General features: G+C 43.0%; 1 protein-coding gene across 4 annotated transcripts in view; it reads right to left on the bottom strand.

Moving 5' to 3' along the window:
• Nucleotides 1–15373, bottom strand: part of ELMO1 (engulfment and cell motility 1) — a 459394-nt gene that overhangs the window by 215305 nt on the left and 228716 nt on the right. For all 4 annotated transcript variants that reach the window (XM_045005400.1, XM_045005399.1, XM_045005401.1 and 1 more), the window contains one exon: nt 919–1027. In XM_045005400.1, coding sequence (XP_044861335.1) covers nt 919–1027 — 109 coding nt within the window. The remainder of the gene's footprint in view (nt 1–918; nt 1028–15373) is intronic.

The following is a 15373-nucleotide window of genomic DNA, read 5'->3' as shown; positions in this document are numbered from 1 at the left end:
AGTCATCCCTAGAATGCCAGCACCCCTAGGCACATGCCTACTGTGCCTAACTGGAAACCCGGCCCTGCATACTTGTGCAAATGTACATGTGTAGCCTCATTAAATCAGTGGGACTGCTCACATGAGAAAGCATTCAGCAACCTAAGTAAGGGCTGCAATATTGAATCTTTTATGTGGGGAACCTGAACATCACCCCCAAAATGTATCTATCCCTGGATAAAAGCTGACAACTGTCCAGCAGCACATAGCAACCCTGTACAATTTACAAGAGCGTGTCAAGAATATAGTATTTTATTCAACTGAAGAGAAAATTTAAATAGGAAGAATGTAATTACCCAAGTTAGAATTGCCCTAGAACACTGGAGTTACCACCATAATCATGTAAAAGTCAGAGGATCTTTCAGTGACCACAAGTAGCCAGGATCTTGATATTATCTCTCAACCAAAAGACAGTACCCTCCAGCGGCAGTGTTCTGGAAGTATCTTGCTGGGGCACCGGTTCAGTATGGACTTTGAGGGGACTATGCCACCTACTGAATCATAACACCAACAGATAGCTAGTACAATAACCCTAATGCACTAACAGCAGCCTTGTTAAATGTCTGAAAGGATTTACAGTCAGGATGCCCATGTCCCGTATTACACCCACACTTGGTAATGCACACAATTTGCCAAAAAAACACTGGAATTAATACAGCAAGTTGCAATTGGTACAATACCCAATGTATAAGCATATACAAAACAGGATCACAATGGCAAATGCTTCTACTTAATCAAACTTATGTAGCATTCAATCCACTCAGACTACTGGGGACCCATGCATCACCACCAGAAAAATAGTTCGGGGACAACAATGAAAAGAATCACACAGATCATCTTAAACTGAAACGTTAGGTTAAATAAACAAGTTAGACTTACGTAGTTCTCCTACTTTCAGGATTTCACACAGCATCTTTGTCAGCTCGATGCTACTGCGGCCAAAGGGACATTCATGTTTGTCTTCTCGGCTGCTGTTTTCCAAGACAATCTGAAGTGGAAATAAAAATGGAAGTTGATTTCTTTGGACATCATGTGTGTTAAAGAAATGTCCTCTATGCTCAGCATATACAGTGAACATCTGATTGCCTTAGTAATTTAAATCACAAAGTCACTTTCTTCTCAAACTCAGGATTTTCACCCTAGATATTAGAAAAATAAATAACATCAAGATTATTTTGGGGAAATCTGTGGAAAGAAAGGAAGATATATTCTGATCCATTTTACTGCTGCTGAGCTAAACACAGCCAATGATCCTGCATGTTCAAACGCACCCATTTCTGAAGCACTGTCATTCCAATAGAATATTGTTGCTCTGGTTCCAACTGTGCATGCAGAAATTGGAATAGAAACCAGTGGCAAAGGAGCTGATCATTTTTTACATTTAATTTTGTGTGTGCTGTGAAAGGAAATTAGATTTTTTTTAAAAATAAATAGAACTATTAAGAATAAGAATAAGATTTACACTTGGGTTCTGGGTCCATAAAGGCCTATACCCATAAAGCCTATTTAAGTTATATGAAAATAATAGAGTATGAAGATGTGCTTATTGTATCTATAATGCAGATTAGCGCATGAAAAAGATTTCAGTAAATTATTCAGGAACAGTTCACTATAAAGGCTACAACCAAGCTCTACAAGTCTTTTGGCCATCTGCTATGTGACAGTGCAAAAACCGTGGAACACAGTTTTTTTTTTTTAAATAAATTCTGCCCTTTGTGAAGTTATGTAACTCTTATTTTGGACAGAGCCATCCCAACCACTGCAGATGGTCTAAAAATATAATTGTACAGAGGGTAGAATATTATTTATGAGAATACTACAGATTTTGCATAAACTGGGAGCGACTCATTTCTCATTTTGACTGCAAAAAAAGCAAGACAAATAGGGCCTGAAAACGAAAGAAAACAAAAATTAATTCAAAACAGGTTTCCACTAAGAACTGGGCTTGTGATAACAAACTCTCGTACCAGCTTTTTAAAAAGAAACAACGCACATGTCCTAAATAGCTATTGCATGGCCAGAGGAAAAGTATACGCCAAAGCAGATTTTTCGTAAGTACCATAGTACCTCAGATGCTCTCTCAATTTACTTAAGAAACAGGTGTTCAGACACTGCTCTCTACTTTGGGATTTCTTTCTCCCAGCTTGCTTACCCACTGTACCCTTGCCTGGAAAAACTTTTTTTAAGATGGCATAGGATAATTCAAAATGGCTTAATCCCATAGCTGCGAGGCAAAGCAAATCCATACTTTTAAAAAGACTGAAAGGACAAAATAACAAACATAACACGATCTTATTTTTCAGACATGGAACAACTGGGGCTTTTGAGGTGAAGGGCCAAGAATGGGGTCAGTATTGAACACTGTTAAAACAGCTAATTAAGAAATAAATCTTAGAAACAATATTTGTACATTTTTTAAAATTTAAATTAATTGAGATATACCTATCTCCTAGAACTGGAAGGGACCTTGAAAGGTCATAAAGTCCAACCCCCCCCTTCACTAGCAGGACCAAGTACTGATTTTGCCCCAGATCCCTAAGTGGCCCCCACAAGGATTGAACTCACAACCCAGGGTTTAGCAGGCCAATGTTCAAACCACTGAGCTATCCCTCCCTCACACTGATTTTAAAAAAAATCATTGTAAAGCAGTTAAGGCTGCCCGACACACAACAGAATCACAACAGCAAGAACTGAAAAGTTAAGCCACCTCACAGAATACAACTTCTATCAATAGACACATACCTTACCACTATCACAAAAAACATACACCATAGACCACAACCTTAATTCATCCCACACGTGTGGGATGAATTAATGTATAGGGTATAATACCCTATACAGATGTAATGTATAGGGTATAATACCAAGCTTCCAACAACCATTTCTCCACACTACCTCATTGAACACCATACAATGGTGAGAAGGAATAGGAGACGCAATTGGACTGCCCTGCCCTTTATCACCTCGGACGAAACCATGAGGTGAAGCAAGGGCACATGCACGGACCAACAGACACTACTACTTTCAAATTCTCTGGCTCTGGATGCATGGTATACATGCATAAACCCTCAGTGGAATACAGTAGGGACCATCACTTGAAGAACAACAAAAGGCTGCCTATATATACAGGGGAAAAAAAAGTTATGCTCCATTTTAAGGACGTTTCAGAATGCAACCTTAACTGCGGAGAGCCTCTGCAATAAGATGTGCCTAATCAGCAAGTCTCAAATCAATCAATTTATATTAACCAGGAAAAGACATTCCACAAAGAACTAAATACAAAAGCAATCCCTTCACCTCAGAAACCTTCCCACAGGAAGAGAGGGGAAAATGCGTTCTGAACTGTCCTCCAAAAATCAACAGACTCGGGGCTTGTCAGACAAGTGGAGGGAAACACATTCAACTCTCAAGGGAAGAAATCTTGACTGCATTAAAGTTAATGGTAAAAGTCCCATTGACCTGAATGGAACCAGGATTTCAACTTGCTATCTTAGGTATTTCTGAAGCACCTATCACCTTGCCCTTATTGGAAAGTCTTACAGAATGTAACAGAAAATGTTTTACATGTTGATGAGTTAAAAACAGAACAAAAACACCCAAATGCTGTAGAATTTAATAGAGAGTACTAACCCCTGCCATAGAAATCCATATGATAGCTTAAAACCAATCAACCCACACCCTACAGAAAAGATTTCATTCTATAGCTTCTTACAACAATTCCTATTGAATCATAATGGTTTTATCCCTATTAAATCCTATAGGACTCTTCCACAAAGGTGGTATTTAATAGATGGGTTAAAGAATCACCAGTGAGTATGTCTTGCCACCTGCCTCCAGATATTTAGTCTCTTAGCTGATGTGCCCTAACTGATATTGAACATCATCAATGGTACATGAAGAGAAAGGCAGGCAGTCTCTTGGCCTCTGAGTAGTTCAATGCTCTCCTAGAGGAGTTCTTTTTTCTGCTAGAAGTTTAGGATGAAACCATACCTAATTGTTCAGTGCAATACCTGGATAACAGCTGTACCAAATCAAAGAAACACCTCTACAATTTTTGTTTTACATTCCTGCAGCCACCCTTCAGGAACAAGTGAACATCTCTCCACTATGCATTCTGGATTAGTCATCCTGTTTTAGAGCCCTTCTCACAGGAAAAAGTGATCTGCTACCAGACCCAAAGGCTGGAGACAGGATAGAATGATACAAGCCAAATGCAATGCTTCATTTCACATTATTGAAATCACTTGTTTTATTTTTCTCTCTCATAATAAAAAAGAAAATCTGCATACTGGAGCGAGGGGCTGTTTTGACACAGATTTAGATACAGCTAAGGAAAGTGGGTAATAAAATCAATGCGGAGAGAAAAATGAAAGCAGAGGGGAAAAAAGGCACCAGTCTTAGCAATATCACCGCTCCTGGCAAATACATTTTGTTGAATTTCACATTAACCCAATGTGTTAACATTTCATGAGTGCATAAATATTTAATGGTAAAACTGTATCTTCATATAATGTTAAAGCAGAATTACTGCAATCAATAAGAATGGCTGAGAAATCGTTGAGGCACTGTGTACTACTATGCACCAAATTAAATGGCAATTTGAGTAACCAATATGTAAAGCAGCTTCAGAATGCTCCTCTTTCTCCTTCCATTCAAGCATCCATCTTTTCACATTTTCTGTGCAGAACAAAGAAGACATGACACATAGGAAGAAGTCTGCAAGCAAGGAAAATGGAAAAGGCATAACTGCAGTTAAATATGTGGATGTACATTCTACAGTTACAGAAACTGATCTTTAATAAGCCACAACTACTGTAAAAAACAGCTCTTATAAACAACCCAAGAGAAATAATTCCTAATCTTGGCAATAGATTTAAAACATAGATTTAAAACATTCATTAGTATATCTGTAATACCCTCTTCGTAACTTAAGAATACCATATCCTGATGCAAAATAAAACATTAATAAAATACTGCTGACAAAGGCAGTATCTTTGTTTCCCTGAACTCTCTGGTTCTGAAGGGGACAGAAATAGTCAGCAGGCAAGTAGGTTTCTTTAGCAAGTTGCTCAAAAACACTAGCAGGGAAAGAAACATATCTAGGAAGTAATATACAGATCTAGACCAAAAATACTGATCCACCTTTGTATTAGATTTTATAACTTAGCTTGAGACAACGTAAAGCAGTCCTGTGGAAAAAATAATACCGGTATGTGATCATGTAACTGAAGACTGTACCATAATGCACACGCACCAGGGGTCCAAATTAAAGTTGATCATATTTGAATACCTTAAATCTGGTATTTCCTTCCTTTTGAGTGCTTGACCTTGAAACCTTAGTAACTTAGTGAGGGTTTTCTCCATACTTATGTTTTGTATGGAATGTTTAGTTTGGCACCTGAAAATTATGAATTTCTTCATATTGTTTAGTATTGAGCAATGGATATGCAGTATAATAAAATCGAATACTGCAATATTAGATGCTAATCTGGGATGTACCTGTAATTGTTCCACATGGACAGTGCTGCACAGTGAATGATTCCAGACTGAAAGAACCTTTCTGCTTGTCTGACTGTAGTGCCAACAGAATGGCATGCAGTACAATTTCAGAGCCTTTGATGCTGCCTTCACATTATTCCTGCCAAATGTACATGAACAGTAAATTCCTTTTGTAGTGAAGCAGGGATTTTTCCCTCCAACCAAACCAAGTCACTCTAAGAAAAGTTTCACAATAAACAGGCAGTCCAACTTCCACTTCACCTTGAAAAATAGGATCAGCGCCTCTCTTCACTTCCTGTAGGCACTGAGGGTACTGGTGGTTGGAGGAGGGTCTTTGCAACTCCATGCAGTGTCTCCTCTTTCCCCCTGGAGCCACTGAAACAATAGCTGGAGCCAGAGTTTCCTCCTTCCACCAGTGTTGAAGATAGGGTTGCCAGATGTCTGGTTTTTGACTGGAATGCCCAGTCGAAAAGGGACCCTGGCAGCTCCGGTCAGCACCACTGACTGGGCAGTTAAAAATCTGGTTGGCGGCACAGGCAGGCTCCCTACCTGGCTCCGTGTGGCTTCTGGGAAGCTGCCGGTATGTTTGGCTCCTAGGCGTAGGGGCAGCCACGGGGGCTCTGCATGCTGCCCTCACCCCGAGCACTGGCTTTGCAGCTCCCATTGGTCAGGAACCATGGCCAATGGGAGCTGTGGGGATGACACCTGCAGACTGGGCACCATGCAGAACCCTCTGGTTGCCCCTCTGCCTAGGAGCTGGACGTGCCGGGAGCTTCCCAGGAGCTGACTGAGGTAAGTGCCACCCAGAGCTGCACCTGCTCCTGCACCCCAACTCCCTGCTCCAGCCCAGAGCCCCCTCCTGCACCCAAACTCCCTCCCAGATCCTGAACCCTGCACCCCTTCCTACACCACAACCCCCTACCCCAGCCCTGAGTACGAGCCCACACTCCCACCTGAAACCCAACCCCCTGCCTCAGCCCTGAACCCCCTCCTGCATGCAAACTCCCTCCCAGAGCCTGCTCCCCACACCCCCTCCCACACCCTAACCCCCTGACTCATCCCAGAGCCCCCTCCTGCACCCCAAACCCTTCATCCCCTGCCGTACCACAGAGCCCGCACCACCAGCTGGAAGCCTTACCCCCCCTCGTACCCCAAACCCCTGCACCAGCCTGGAGATCCCTCCTGCATCCCAAACCCCTCTGCCCCAGCCCAGAGCCTGCACCCCAGTCAAAGTCTTCACCCCCTCCTGCACTCCAAATCCCTTGGTCCCAGGCTAGAACCCCCTCCTGCACCCCAAACTCCTCATCCCCAACCCCGCCACAGAGCCTGCAGCCCCAGCCCAGAGCCTGTACCCTCTCCCACACCCCAACCCACTGCCTTAGCCCCCTCCCACACTCCAAGCCCCTGCACCCCATTGCCGTGATAAAGGCATTAGAAATGTCTAAATCGGTGCTTCTCAAACTGTGGGTAAGGGCCCCAAAGTGGGTCATTTTTGCTGAAGCCAAAGCCTGAGCCCTGCTGCCCAGGCCGAACCCAAAACCCGAGGCTTCAGTCAAGGGCCCCCACCTCCATCTGCCTGGGGCAACAGGGCTCCAACTCTGGCTCCACATGCACCCCTCCCCCCCACCCAGGGTCATATCATAATTGTTGTTGTCAGAATGGGGTCACAGCGCAATGAAATTTGAGAATTGCTGGCCTAAATCAGTGTTTCACACCTGTTGGGTGGGCTGCTAGATAGCACCAGACTAGCTCAGAGGGATAAGATGGTGCACGGGGCGGAGGAGAGGGTCAGAGTGAGTGATAAAAGTTACACGACCTCATATGCAACACATACACATCGCAAACCTCTGCAGAAACAGTAGCAGGTGGCCCCCCAAAAGCTCCCATTATGGCACCCCAAGGACCTGATCCAAATATTCCCATCAACTTCAGTGAGCTTTGGACCACGACCTAATTTAGCTGGCAGCTCCCATGTATTGGGCCACAAGTTTAATTAGCAGCCCATCAGCCCAAGCTGTTCTCAGCTCCCACAGAACTCAACTCAATCCTGCCGACACAAATGGCTGTTCCCAACCCTCAGAAATATGTAGCCTTCTGGTAAGTGAGGGAACAAGGAGGGGAAACAAAGCTACTGAGGGGGAGGAGTGTAAGATGTGAAAAGAGTCAGAAGGGTGAAAGAACAGAAAAAAGAGTAAGAAACAAAAAGGAACAGAAATTAAAATAAAGACAAGGAGTGGGGGAGAGAGAGAACAGGCAAAAAAAATGGAGAAAGAAAATAATACAAGAGAAGGCAATAATATAAAAAAAGGTTTGGAACCAATGACCTGGGTAATAGGCTGCATATATTAGAAAAACAAATGCAACAAAGCTCACTTTTCTTATCAGCTTTAACAAAATGGAAATAAATTATATCCTTTTCCACTATTTTTTGCGGGGGTTGGGGGGAAGGATTACAGGAATCAAATTGAATTTTACTTCAAAAATGCTCAAATTATGGTGGACAACTCATTCTGATCAGGATGTAATGAGTAGGCACAAGGAGACTTTTGTGAATTGGTGGAAGGATGTGTAGGAAGCCTCCTATACAACAAATGTATGGGTTATAAAATACACAGTACACAGTCTGACTGTGACTCAACCTATTAAAGTTATGAATGATCTTCACAGAATGCCAGCAATGTTCATCTGCATCTTTGTGGCTCAGAAATGACACCTCCTCCTCCCGCAAAATTTTTGAAGGCTCAAAGATGAAAAAAGAAAAGTAATAGCTGAAGAAACTGCCTGCCGGTAAAGTGTATACCTGTATACATAAATAAGGTCATAGAAGTATATTACTCCTTTGGATTATCGGACATAATCCTATTAACTAACAGTCAGAGGGACTAAAAATGGCTTGTGCTATTGCTCTCCCACCTGGTCAGTAGTTTTTACACTACCAATGGGGACTGGCTAGCAATTCTCTGAGACATGGTCAGATGGGCCCTGTGAACTAACACATAGAACAGCAGTTCTCAACCAGGGGTCCGAGGCCCTCTGGGGGGCTGTGAGCAGGTTTCAGGGGGTCTGCCAAGCAGGGCTGGCATTAGACTCACTGGGGCCAAGGGCTGAAAGCCAAAGCCACATCGCCCCGAGCCCCATCACCTGGGCTTCAAGCTGAAGCCAGAGCAGCTTTGCTTCACAGGGTCCCCTGTGGTGTGGGGCCTAGAGTTGCCAGGCATCCAGAACGCCCGGTTGAAAAGAGACCCTAAAAGGGGTCGTTAAAAGTCCTGTCAGTGGCACAGCAAGGGCCCAAGGGCTAAGGCAGGCTCCCTGCTTGCCCTGGCTCCACGCAACTCCTGGAAGTGGCTGCCAGGTCCCTGCAGGTCCAGAGTACCACCCCGAATACCGGCTTGGCAACTCCCATTGGCCAAGACCTGCCACCAATAGGAGCTGCAGGAGGTGGCACCTACAGGCACAAATGCAGCACACACCGTGCAGAGCCGCCTGGCCACCCATGCGCCTAGAGGCTGCAGGGACCTGGTAGCTGCTTCCTCGGAGCTGTGGTAAATGTCTCCAGGACCCCACATCCACCCCACCCTGAACTGCTGGCCCACCCCAAAGCCCCCTCCTACACCCAACCCCCTCATCCCTGGCCCCACCGGCAGCCAGAGCCCTCCCATGCCCCTCCTGCACCCCAAACCCTTCATCCCCAGCCCCACCCCAGAGTCTGCACCCCCAGCCCAGTGCCCATACCCCGTTCTGCACCCCAACTCCTTGTCCCAGCCTGGTGAAAGTGAGTGAGGGTGTGGAAGAGAGAGCAACAGAAGGGGGGAGAGGATGGAGCAGGGCCTCGGAAAAGGGGAAGGGCAGGGGCGGGGCAGGGATATTCCATTTTGTGTGATTAGAAAGTTAGCAACTCTAGTCGGGCCCCAGGCAATTGCCCTGCTTGCTACCCCCTAATGCTGGCCCTGGCTTTTATATGCAGAAAAACAGTTTTGTGGCACAGGTGGGCCATGGAGTTTTTATAGCACATTATGGGGGCTCAGAAAAAAAAGTCTCTAAGAATCCCCCATAGAATTAACCTCAATGAGTTTTCTGTAATACAGAGGGATAGCTGAAATTAAAAAACCTTGAGAATTTGGAGCATTTTAACTATTCCACACATAGGGCACGTTCCCTTGCTCTTCTGCTGCTTTTTGCTCTTGGCAGAGCAGTAAAGAGGTCACAAATAAAGTAAGTAATAATCATCACCAGATAGTCTTAAGGGAGGAAGGTGCACCCAGCAGCATTTTGATTATACACATGTGGTCAGACCCTCAGCTGCTATGAACTGGCACAGATCCAGTGACTTCAATGGGCGGCGTGGCCATTTACAATGGATCCACGTGACAAATCTGAAAAAGTTGCCAATACGATGTTTACAATATTTATTTTACTTTCAGACATAAGCCATCAGGAGAGTCTGAGAACAAGACATATATTATTGAAAACAAGACAGAATAACGTCACAAAATATCTAAAAGGCAGTAAATGAAATCCACTGTGATCTCAGTCTACTATGAGTCTCTCCAGCCAGAGCTGCTAGTCAAATCAACACCACCTTGTGGTCAATGGCATAAAAGGATGGCAAGAGACCTAAATGAATCACTGTGGACAGCTTTCCTTTGTCCATCTTGAATTGGAGATCATCAGCTAATTTGACCAGTGCATCATTTATACGATACATAGGCTAAAAATCTGATAAGAAACTGGTAAATTTAGTGATGCCAGAGTTACCTTGTATTTTGCCTTTACTTAAGGACACATTAATGGTTTCAGACAATAATGGACTCAATACCTCCCCATTTGATTTTACTAAACACAAGACATTGGCTCCAACTCACAAATAGCCACACTAAGGTCCCACCACTAGCAAAACTAGTTGAAACTCAAGGTCAGTGGAGATATATTTGTCTCCACCAGACACAATCTGACCCCAGGAAAACAGCAAGATGCATCAGAATCTGACTGAACACAGCCAAGAAAAAATACAAATAATTCATCGAACTGTACATCGTCCAGAACAGAAGCACTAGATGAGAATCATAGAGATGAGAACCCTTCTTTGCCTGCATAACAGCCACAACATGTCGCATTTGACTTGGCTTGGGAGAACAATGACCAGCAGTAACACTCTATCCTCCCTCCCACGTTTGCATCTGTTGCAGGTCATCGGTAAACCAAGGTGATCTGTGAAGATGATCTATGGGAAGGAATCATTTAGAACCCAATGTATCAGTGATGAACAACAACAATCTTCATATTCTACTAGCTCACAAATACAGGAGACTACAATCCCCTATAAACATCTAGAACCCTTCTGGTTCCATTAGTCTCCAGGGATAGACTACTGAAATGGACACTCCATTCATTACATCAATACAAGTATCCAAGCACACACATACGCAAAAACAAAGAAAGCCAGATACAAAGCTGTATAGTTCACTCCTAATTGTATTCTGTAAAAAAAAAAAAATCATAGTTTCAAATAAAAAAGCCTTGTGCTATGGATTCTGTCGGGCCGGTGCCAAATTATTATGAATTGCTGTGACTGATGTGAATGAATGTGGTAAACATGAGCTGGTATGACTTGGTATGTCTGAACTTGCCAGAGGATTCTGGGAGCAGAATTCTCTTAGCATTAGATGAATGATGTGAAAAATTATTGGAATTGCTGAAACTGTATTTGAATGGTTAATAATGGCTCGAGCTGCATGTATGTTTCAGCCTCGAACTTTGGAATATCAGCCAACGGGGACCAGCTCACAAAGCAAAGAAGACATAAAATCATCGGATCAGTGGGTTTGATGCGAGCTGACATGAGTCAAAATGACCCTTTCTGGATGACATCACACTAAGAGCCTAAGCAAATGATTGATGAGAGGGTAAATGTTGATTGAGCTTTGGTCTGGGTCTGTTCTGCAGCCCCTCCTTCCAAAATATTAATTAGAATATACCAGTAATAAACACCCACAGCGCATATTTTTGGAACATGAGACTCCTTTGAGAACAAAAGGGTATATATGCTAAGCACAGTAAATTAGCTAAGCTAGTGTTTCCCAATTAACCTCTAAAGAGGTTCAAGACTGTGAGACAGAAGTCGTCAGGGTAACCAGACCCCGCCTCGAGCGACGTTTGTTGAACTTTAGAACCAGAGGTGGTCAGGATAACCAATACCCTGCTTCGGGGGGCCTTTGACAGACCAAGTACCTGAAAGGGGATAGAAGAGAAGAGAAAAAGTCTCCATCTAGAATTGGTAGATATACCTGCTTTGTTTGCCAATCAGGATCCTGTGTAAGGCCAACATAGTTACTGAGGGTTTATGCTTGGGGAGCTGAGGCTTGGGGGAAGATGTTTGCTCTGTAACATTACCTGCTTGTGCGATTCTTTCTCAAATAAATTACTGTGCATTAACCATACTGTACCCGAGTCTCTCATTGATACTGGTAATATCCACCCAGCTGTGGGCCATTAAAGATCCATTTCAACAGATCCCAGACAAAGCATTGAGGAAGTACAAGAGATTATAACCAGAAAAAAAGGCTTTTCCAGGGGCCACTTTTTACACTAAGGAAAGTTTCAGCTCTATAGTACTGCAAGTTAGTTATAGGAAAATGTCATTTTAATGGAAAATCCCTGTACGGCATAGTATATGTTTAAATGGTAACTTAATTTTATTTTAAAAAAGTTATTAGAAATTGCTGCTGAGGTGGTTTGGGTAAGGTGGGGAGGAATTTGTCTACTCCATAAGAACAAAAAAAAAAAGCTTATCTGTCACAAAGCTTTATTCTAATCATTTGCTTCACTGTTAACTTTAATTACACACTATGAACTTTCCTGTAATTATGCAACTTGGGAAACTGCCAATTTTTCCTTTTGAATGTTAAAAGTTCTTTAATTTCTTTCAAAGTCTCAGTATTACTTCCATCAGTGAATACCATATATTACATGACTGCACCTTTTAAAAGCAGAGCCTCTAAGAATTGCAATAGATTTTGTAAGTGGAACTGCTGTGTACTTTACTGAAGTCACTGATATCACCAAAGCCATTAGTTAATTAAAAAAAAAAAAGGAAAAATGCTAATTCCACAGCAAACTTTAAAAAAAAAAATCCAGAAGGTAGCAAGGAAACCATATAATTAGAGACAAATGTGCTTTCTTTATACAAAACAATCTTTTTCTCAAGAGACCCCCAATCACATTAAATGGTAAACAGACAGTGAAATTCAATGACAATTAGCATAAATGTCCAAATGAAAAACCCACAACCAGTTGAAAATCTGACCTGAGGTGGAGGAGAAACAGAGTTGTGTAAACAAAAGAGCACATTCTATTTATTCTAGAGAGAAGTGTCTTGCTGAACTGTAGCCAGCAGAAAGAGAGAGCGGAAGGAGGAAAGGAATCAAAAGGCAAGAGGGGAAGGTTGTTCAACTTTATTTGTTTTTAATTATTTCTATTTCAGAATTTCCACAACACTGTTTTCTTTCTTCTTTCAAGATACAGAGTTAACCGCCCCCTCCCCATTCTCCTTCTAATAGCCCCTTGTCACCAGGTCTTCTGCCATCTAATCCCCTAAACTTTGAAGGCCCTTTTTTATTCAGTTCACTAGGCCTCCACCCTTTTATCTCCTTCAAGTATCTACACCAAAACCTTCTGCAAGGCCTACAATCTTAATTGTTCCCTCTTAGGCCATGTCGACACTACAAAAATAAGTTGATCTAATTTACATCAGCATACCGCTGACACAGTAATTATGTCACTTGTGCATGTCTACACTGTGCTCCTTGTGTCGGCGGTGCACATCCTCGCCAGGAGCGCTTCTGTTGAATTGTGGGACAGTTTCTAAAAAACCAGTAACAATCGACATAAGCAATGCAGTGTTTACATGGACACTGTGTCAACCAAACTACACTGACTTTGACTCTATGCCACTCGTGGAGATGGAGTTATTAAGTAGACGTTGGGGGACAGTTACGTTGGCGGGAGTGAAATTTAATTGTAGACACTTACATAGTTAGGTCAACATAAGCTGCCTTAAGGGTATGAAGAAAGGCTGAAGGAAAGTAACTAGAAAAAGAAATCCAGACTCACTCTCAAGATGTGTGTGCATCAACATCTTCAGCAGCCACATGTTGTTATCAGTACAGCCCTGCCTTCCTTACCCATGGTCTTTGTCCATAGGTCTCGTGCAGTTTCTCGCAACTGAGGGTATGTCTACACTGCAGACAGACACCCACAGCTGGCTCCTGCCACCTGAGTCAGGCTGATGGGGCTCAAGCTGCAGGGCTGTTTAATTGTGGTGTAGATGTTCCGGCTCGGGTTGCAGCCCAAGCTGTGGGACCCTCCCACCTCGCAGGGTCTAGAGCCTGGGCTCCAGCACAAGCCCAGACATCTACACTGAAATTAAACAGGCCCGCAGCCCCAGCTCGCTGCAGGTTTTTAATTGCATTGTAGAAATACCCTGAGACTAGCGCCACAGGGTAGGGACGTTGTCTTATTTGTCGGCACTGTGGCACACCTGTTTATAGTGCAATATGCTTGTTAATTGTGGAATTCTCCTGCTTTAGCTGAAGGCAGAGAGAAGGTGAGGTGGCATCTTTGGGCAGGAAAAAGCTTGAACATTCTGAGCACAGAAGCTAGAGATTTTCAGTAGCGATGAGAAAGAACCATACAGCGATTATGCAAATCTCTGCACTATGACAAGCTACCCTCCATTACTAACCAGAATACAGAGGTTTGTATAATGCATGGTTAACTATGGACTGAACAAATGTACAGTGATTATGCAAATCTCTCTATTCTAACTATCTATTGGTTGTAGCATTCTTCTCAGATGCTCTCCCCACACACTCACTCTACTTATTACATACTATTTAATTTTAAACAGAATTGCTTCTCATGGGAAGGAAGGAATCAGGAAGACAGGAGTAGGGCCAGATTATTAATATTGGGACAAAGCAGCATGGAGCAGTGGGAAGAACAGAGATCCAGAGGGAGAAATACTGGGAACCAGAGGACAGGAGGCAAGTGGAAGTAACAACTGGGTAAAGGTGGGCAGGTGGGGTGAGGAATGCAAAAGGAGAAGGAAGCAGAGGCAGGTGAGAGCCATGCAGGAAGATCCAATAGGGAGCTGGACAGGAGGAGCATGGCCTGCTGGTATATAGTATAGTGTCTGTCAGCCACAGTGGCAAGGAGATGAGAGACGTGAAAGTGAGCTGTTTGCCTGTGATCAGAGTTGCAGCACTCCGGGAGCACTACAAACTTTCGATCTCAGATTTGTTCAGGTATGCTGCTTAAAATGGTGCATTGGAACAATGCAGTTCGGTGGCATGAGTACTCTACTGGAAGGATGATCTTGTGATTAAGGCACAGGAATGGAACTCAGAAGTTCTGGGTTCAATTCCTGGATCTGCTACAGACTCTCTGAGGGAGTTTGGGAAAAATCATTTAATCAGCCTGTGCCTCAGTTCCCCATCTATAAAATGAGGATAATAAGTGCTAGCTTTCTGGGGTGTTGTGTGAATAAATTAATTTATATGTGTAGGCACTCAGATACCCTAATAATGGGGACCATATAAGAAGATAGATGGAAGAACAGACATCGCTCGGTGAATGGCAATGACTAAACTTGGGACAATTTTAGCAAAAATTCTACATAGTGAAAACAAGCTGAACCAGCATGAAGGGATTAAGTGATATTTAAATAGAGGTTAATTATGTGTGAAATGCTAAATCCCATTCTTAATATAGTACTTGCAAAATAAAGATGAATATCAGAAAAATAAATGAAATGTAGTGACTATATATATTCAGTAGA

Source organism: Mauremys mutica, chromosome 2 (genome assembly GCF_020497125.1).
Source record: "Mauremys mutica isolate MM-2020 ecotype Southern chromosome 2, ASM2049712v1, whole genome shotgun sequence".
Classification (NCBI taxonomy): domain Eukaryota; kingdom Metazoa; phylum Chordata; order Testudines; family Geoemydidae; genus Mauremys; species Mauremys mutica.
The sequence above is the reverse complement of the archived record's forward strand: the minus strand, read 5'-3'. Positions and strand labels throughout refer to the sequence as shown.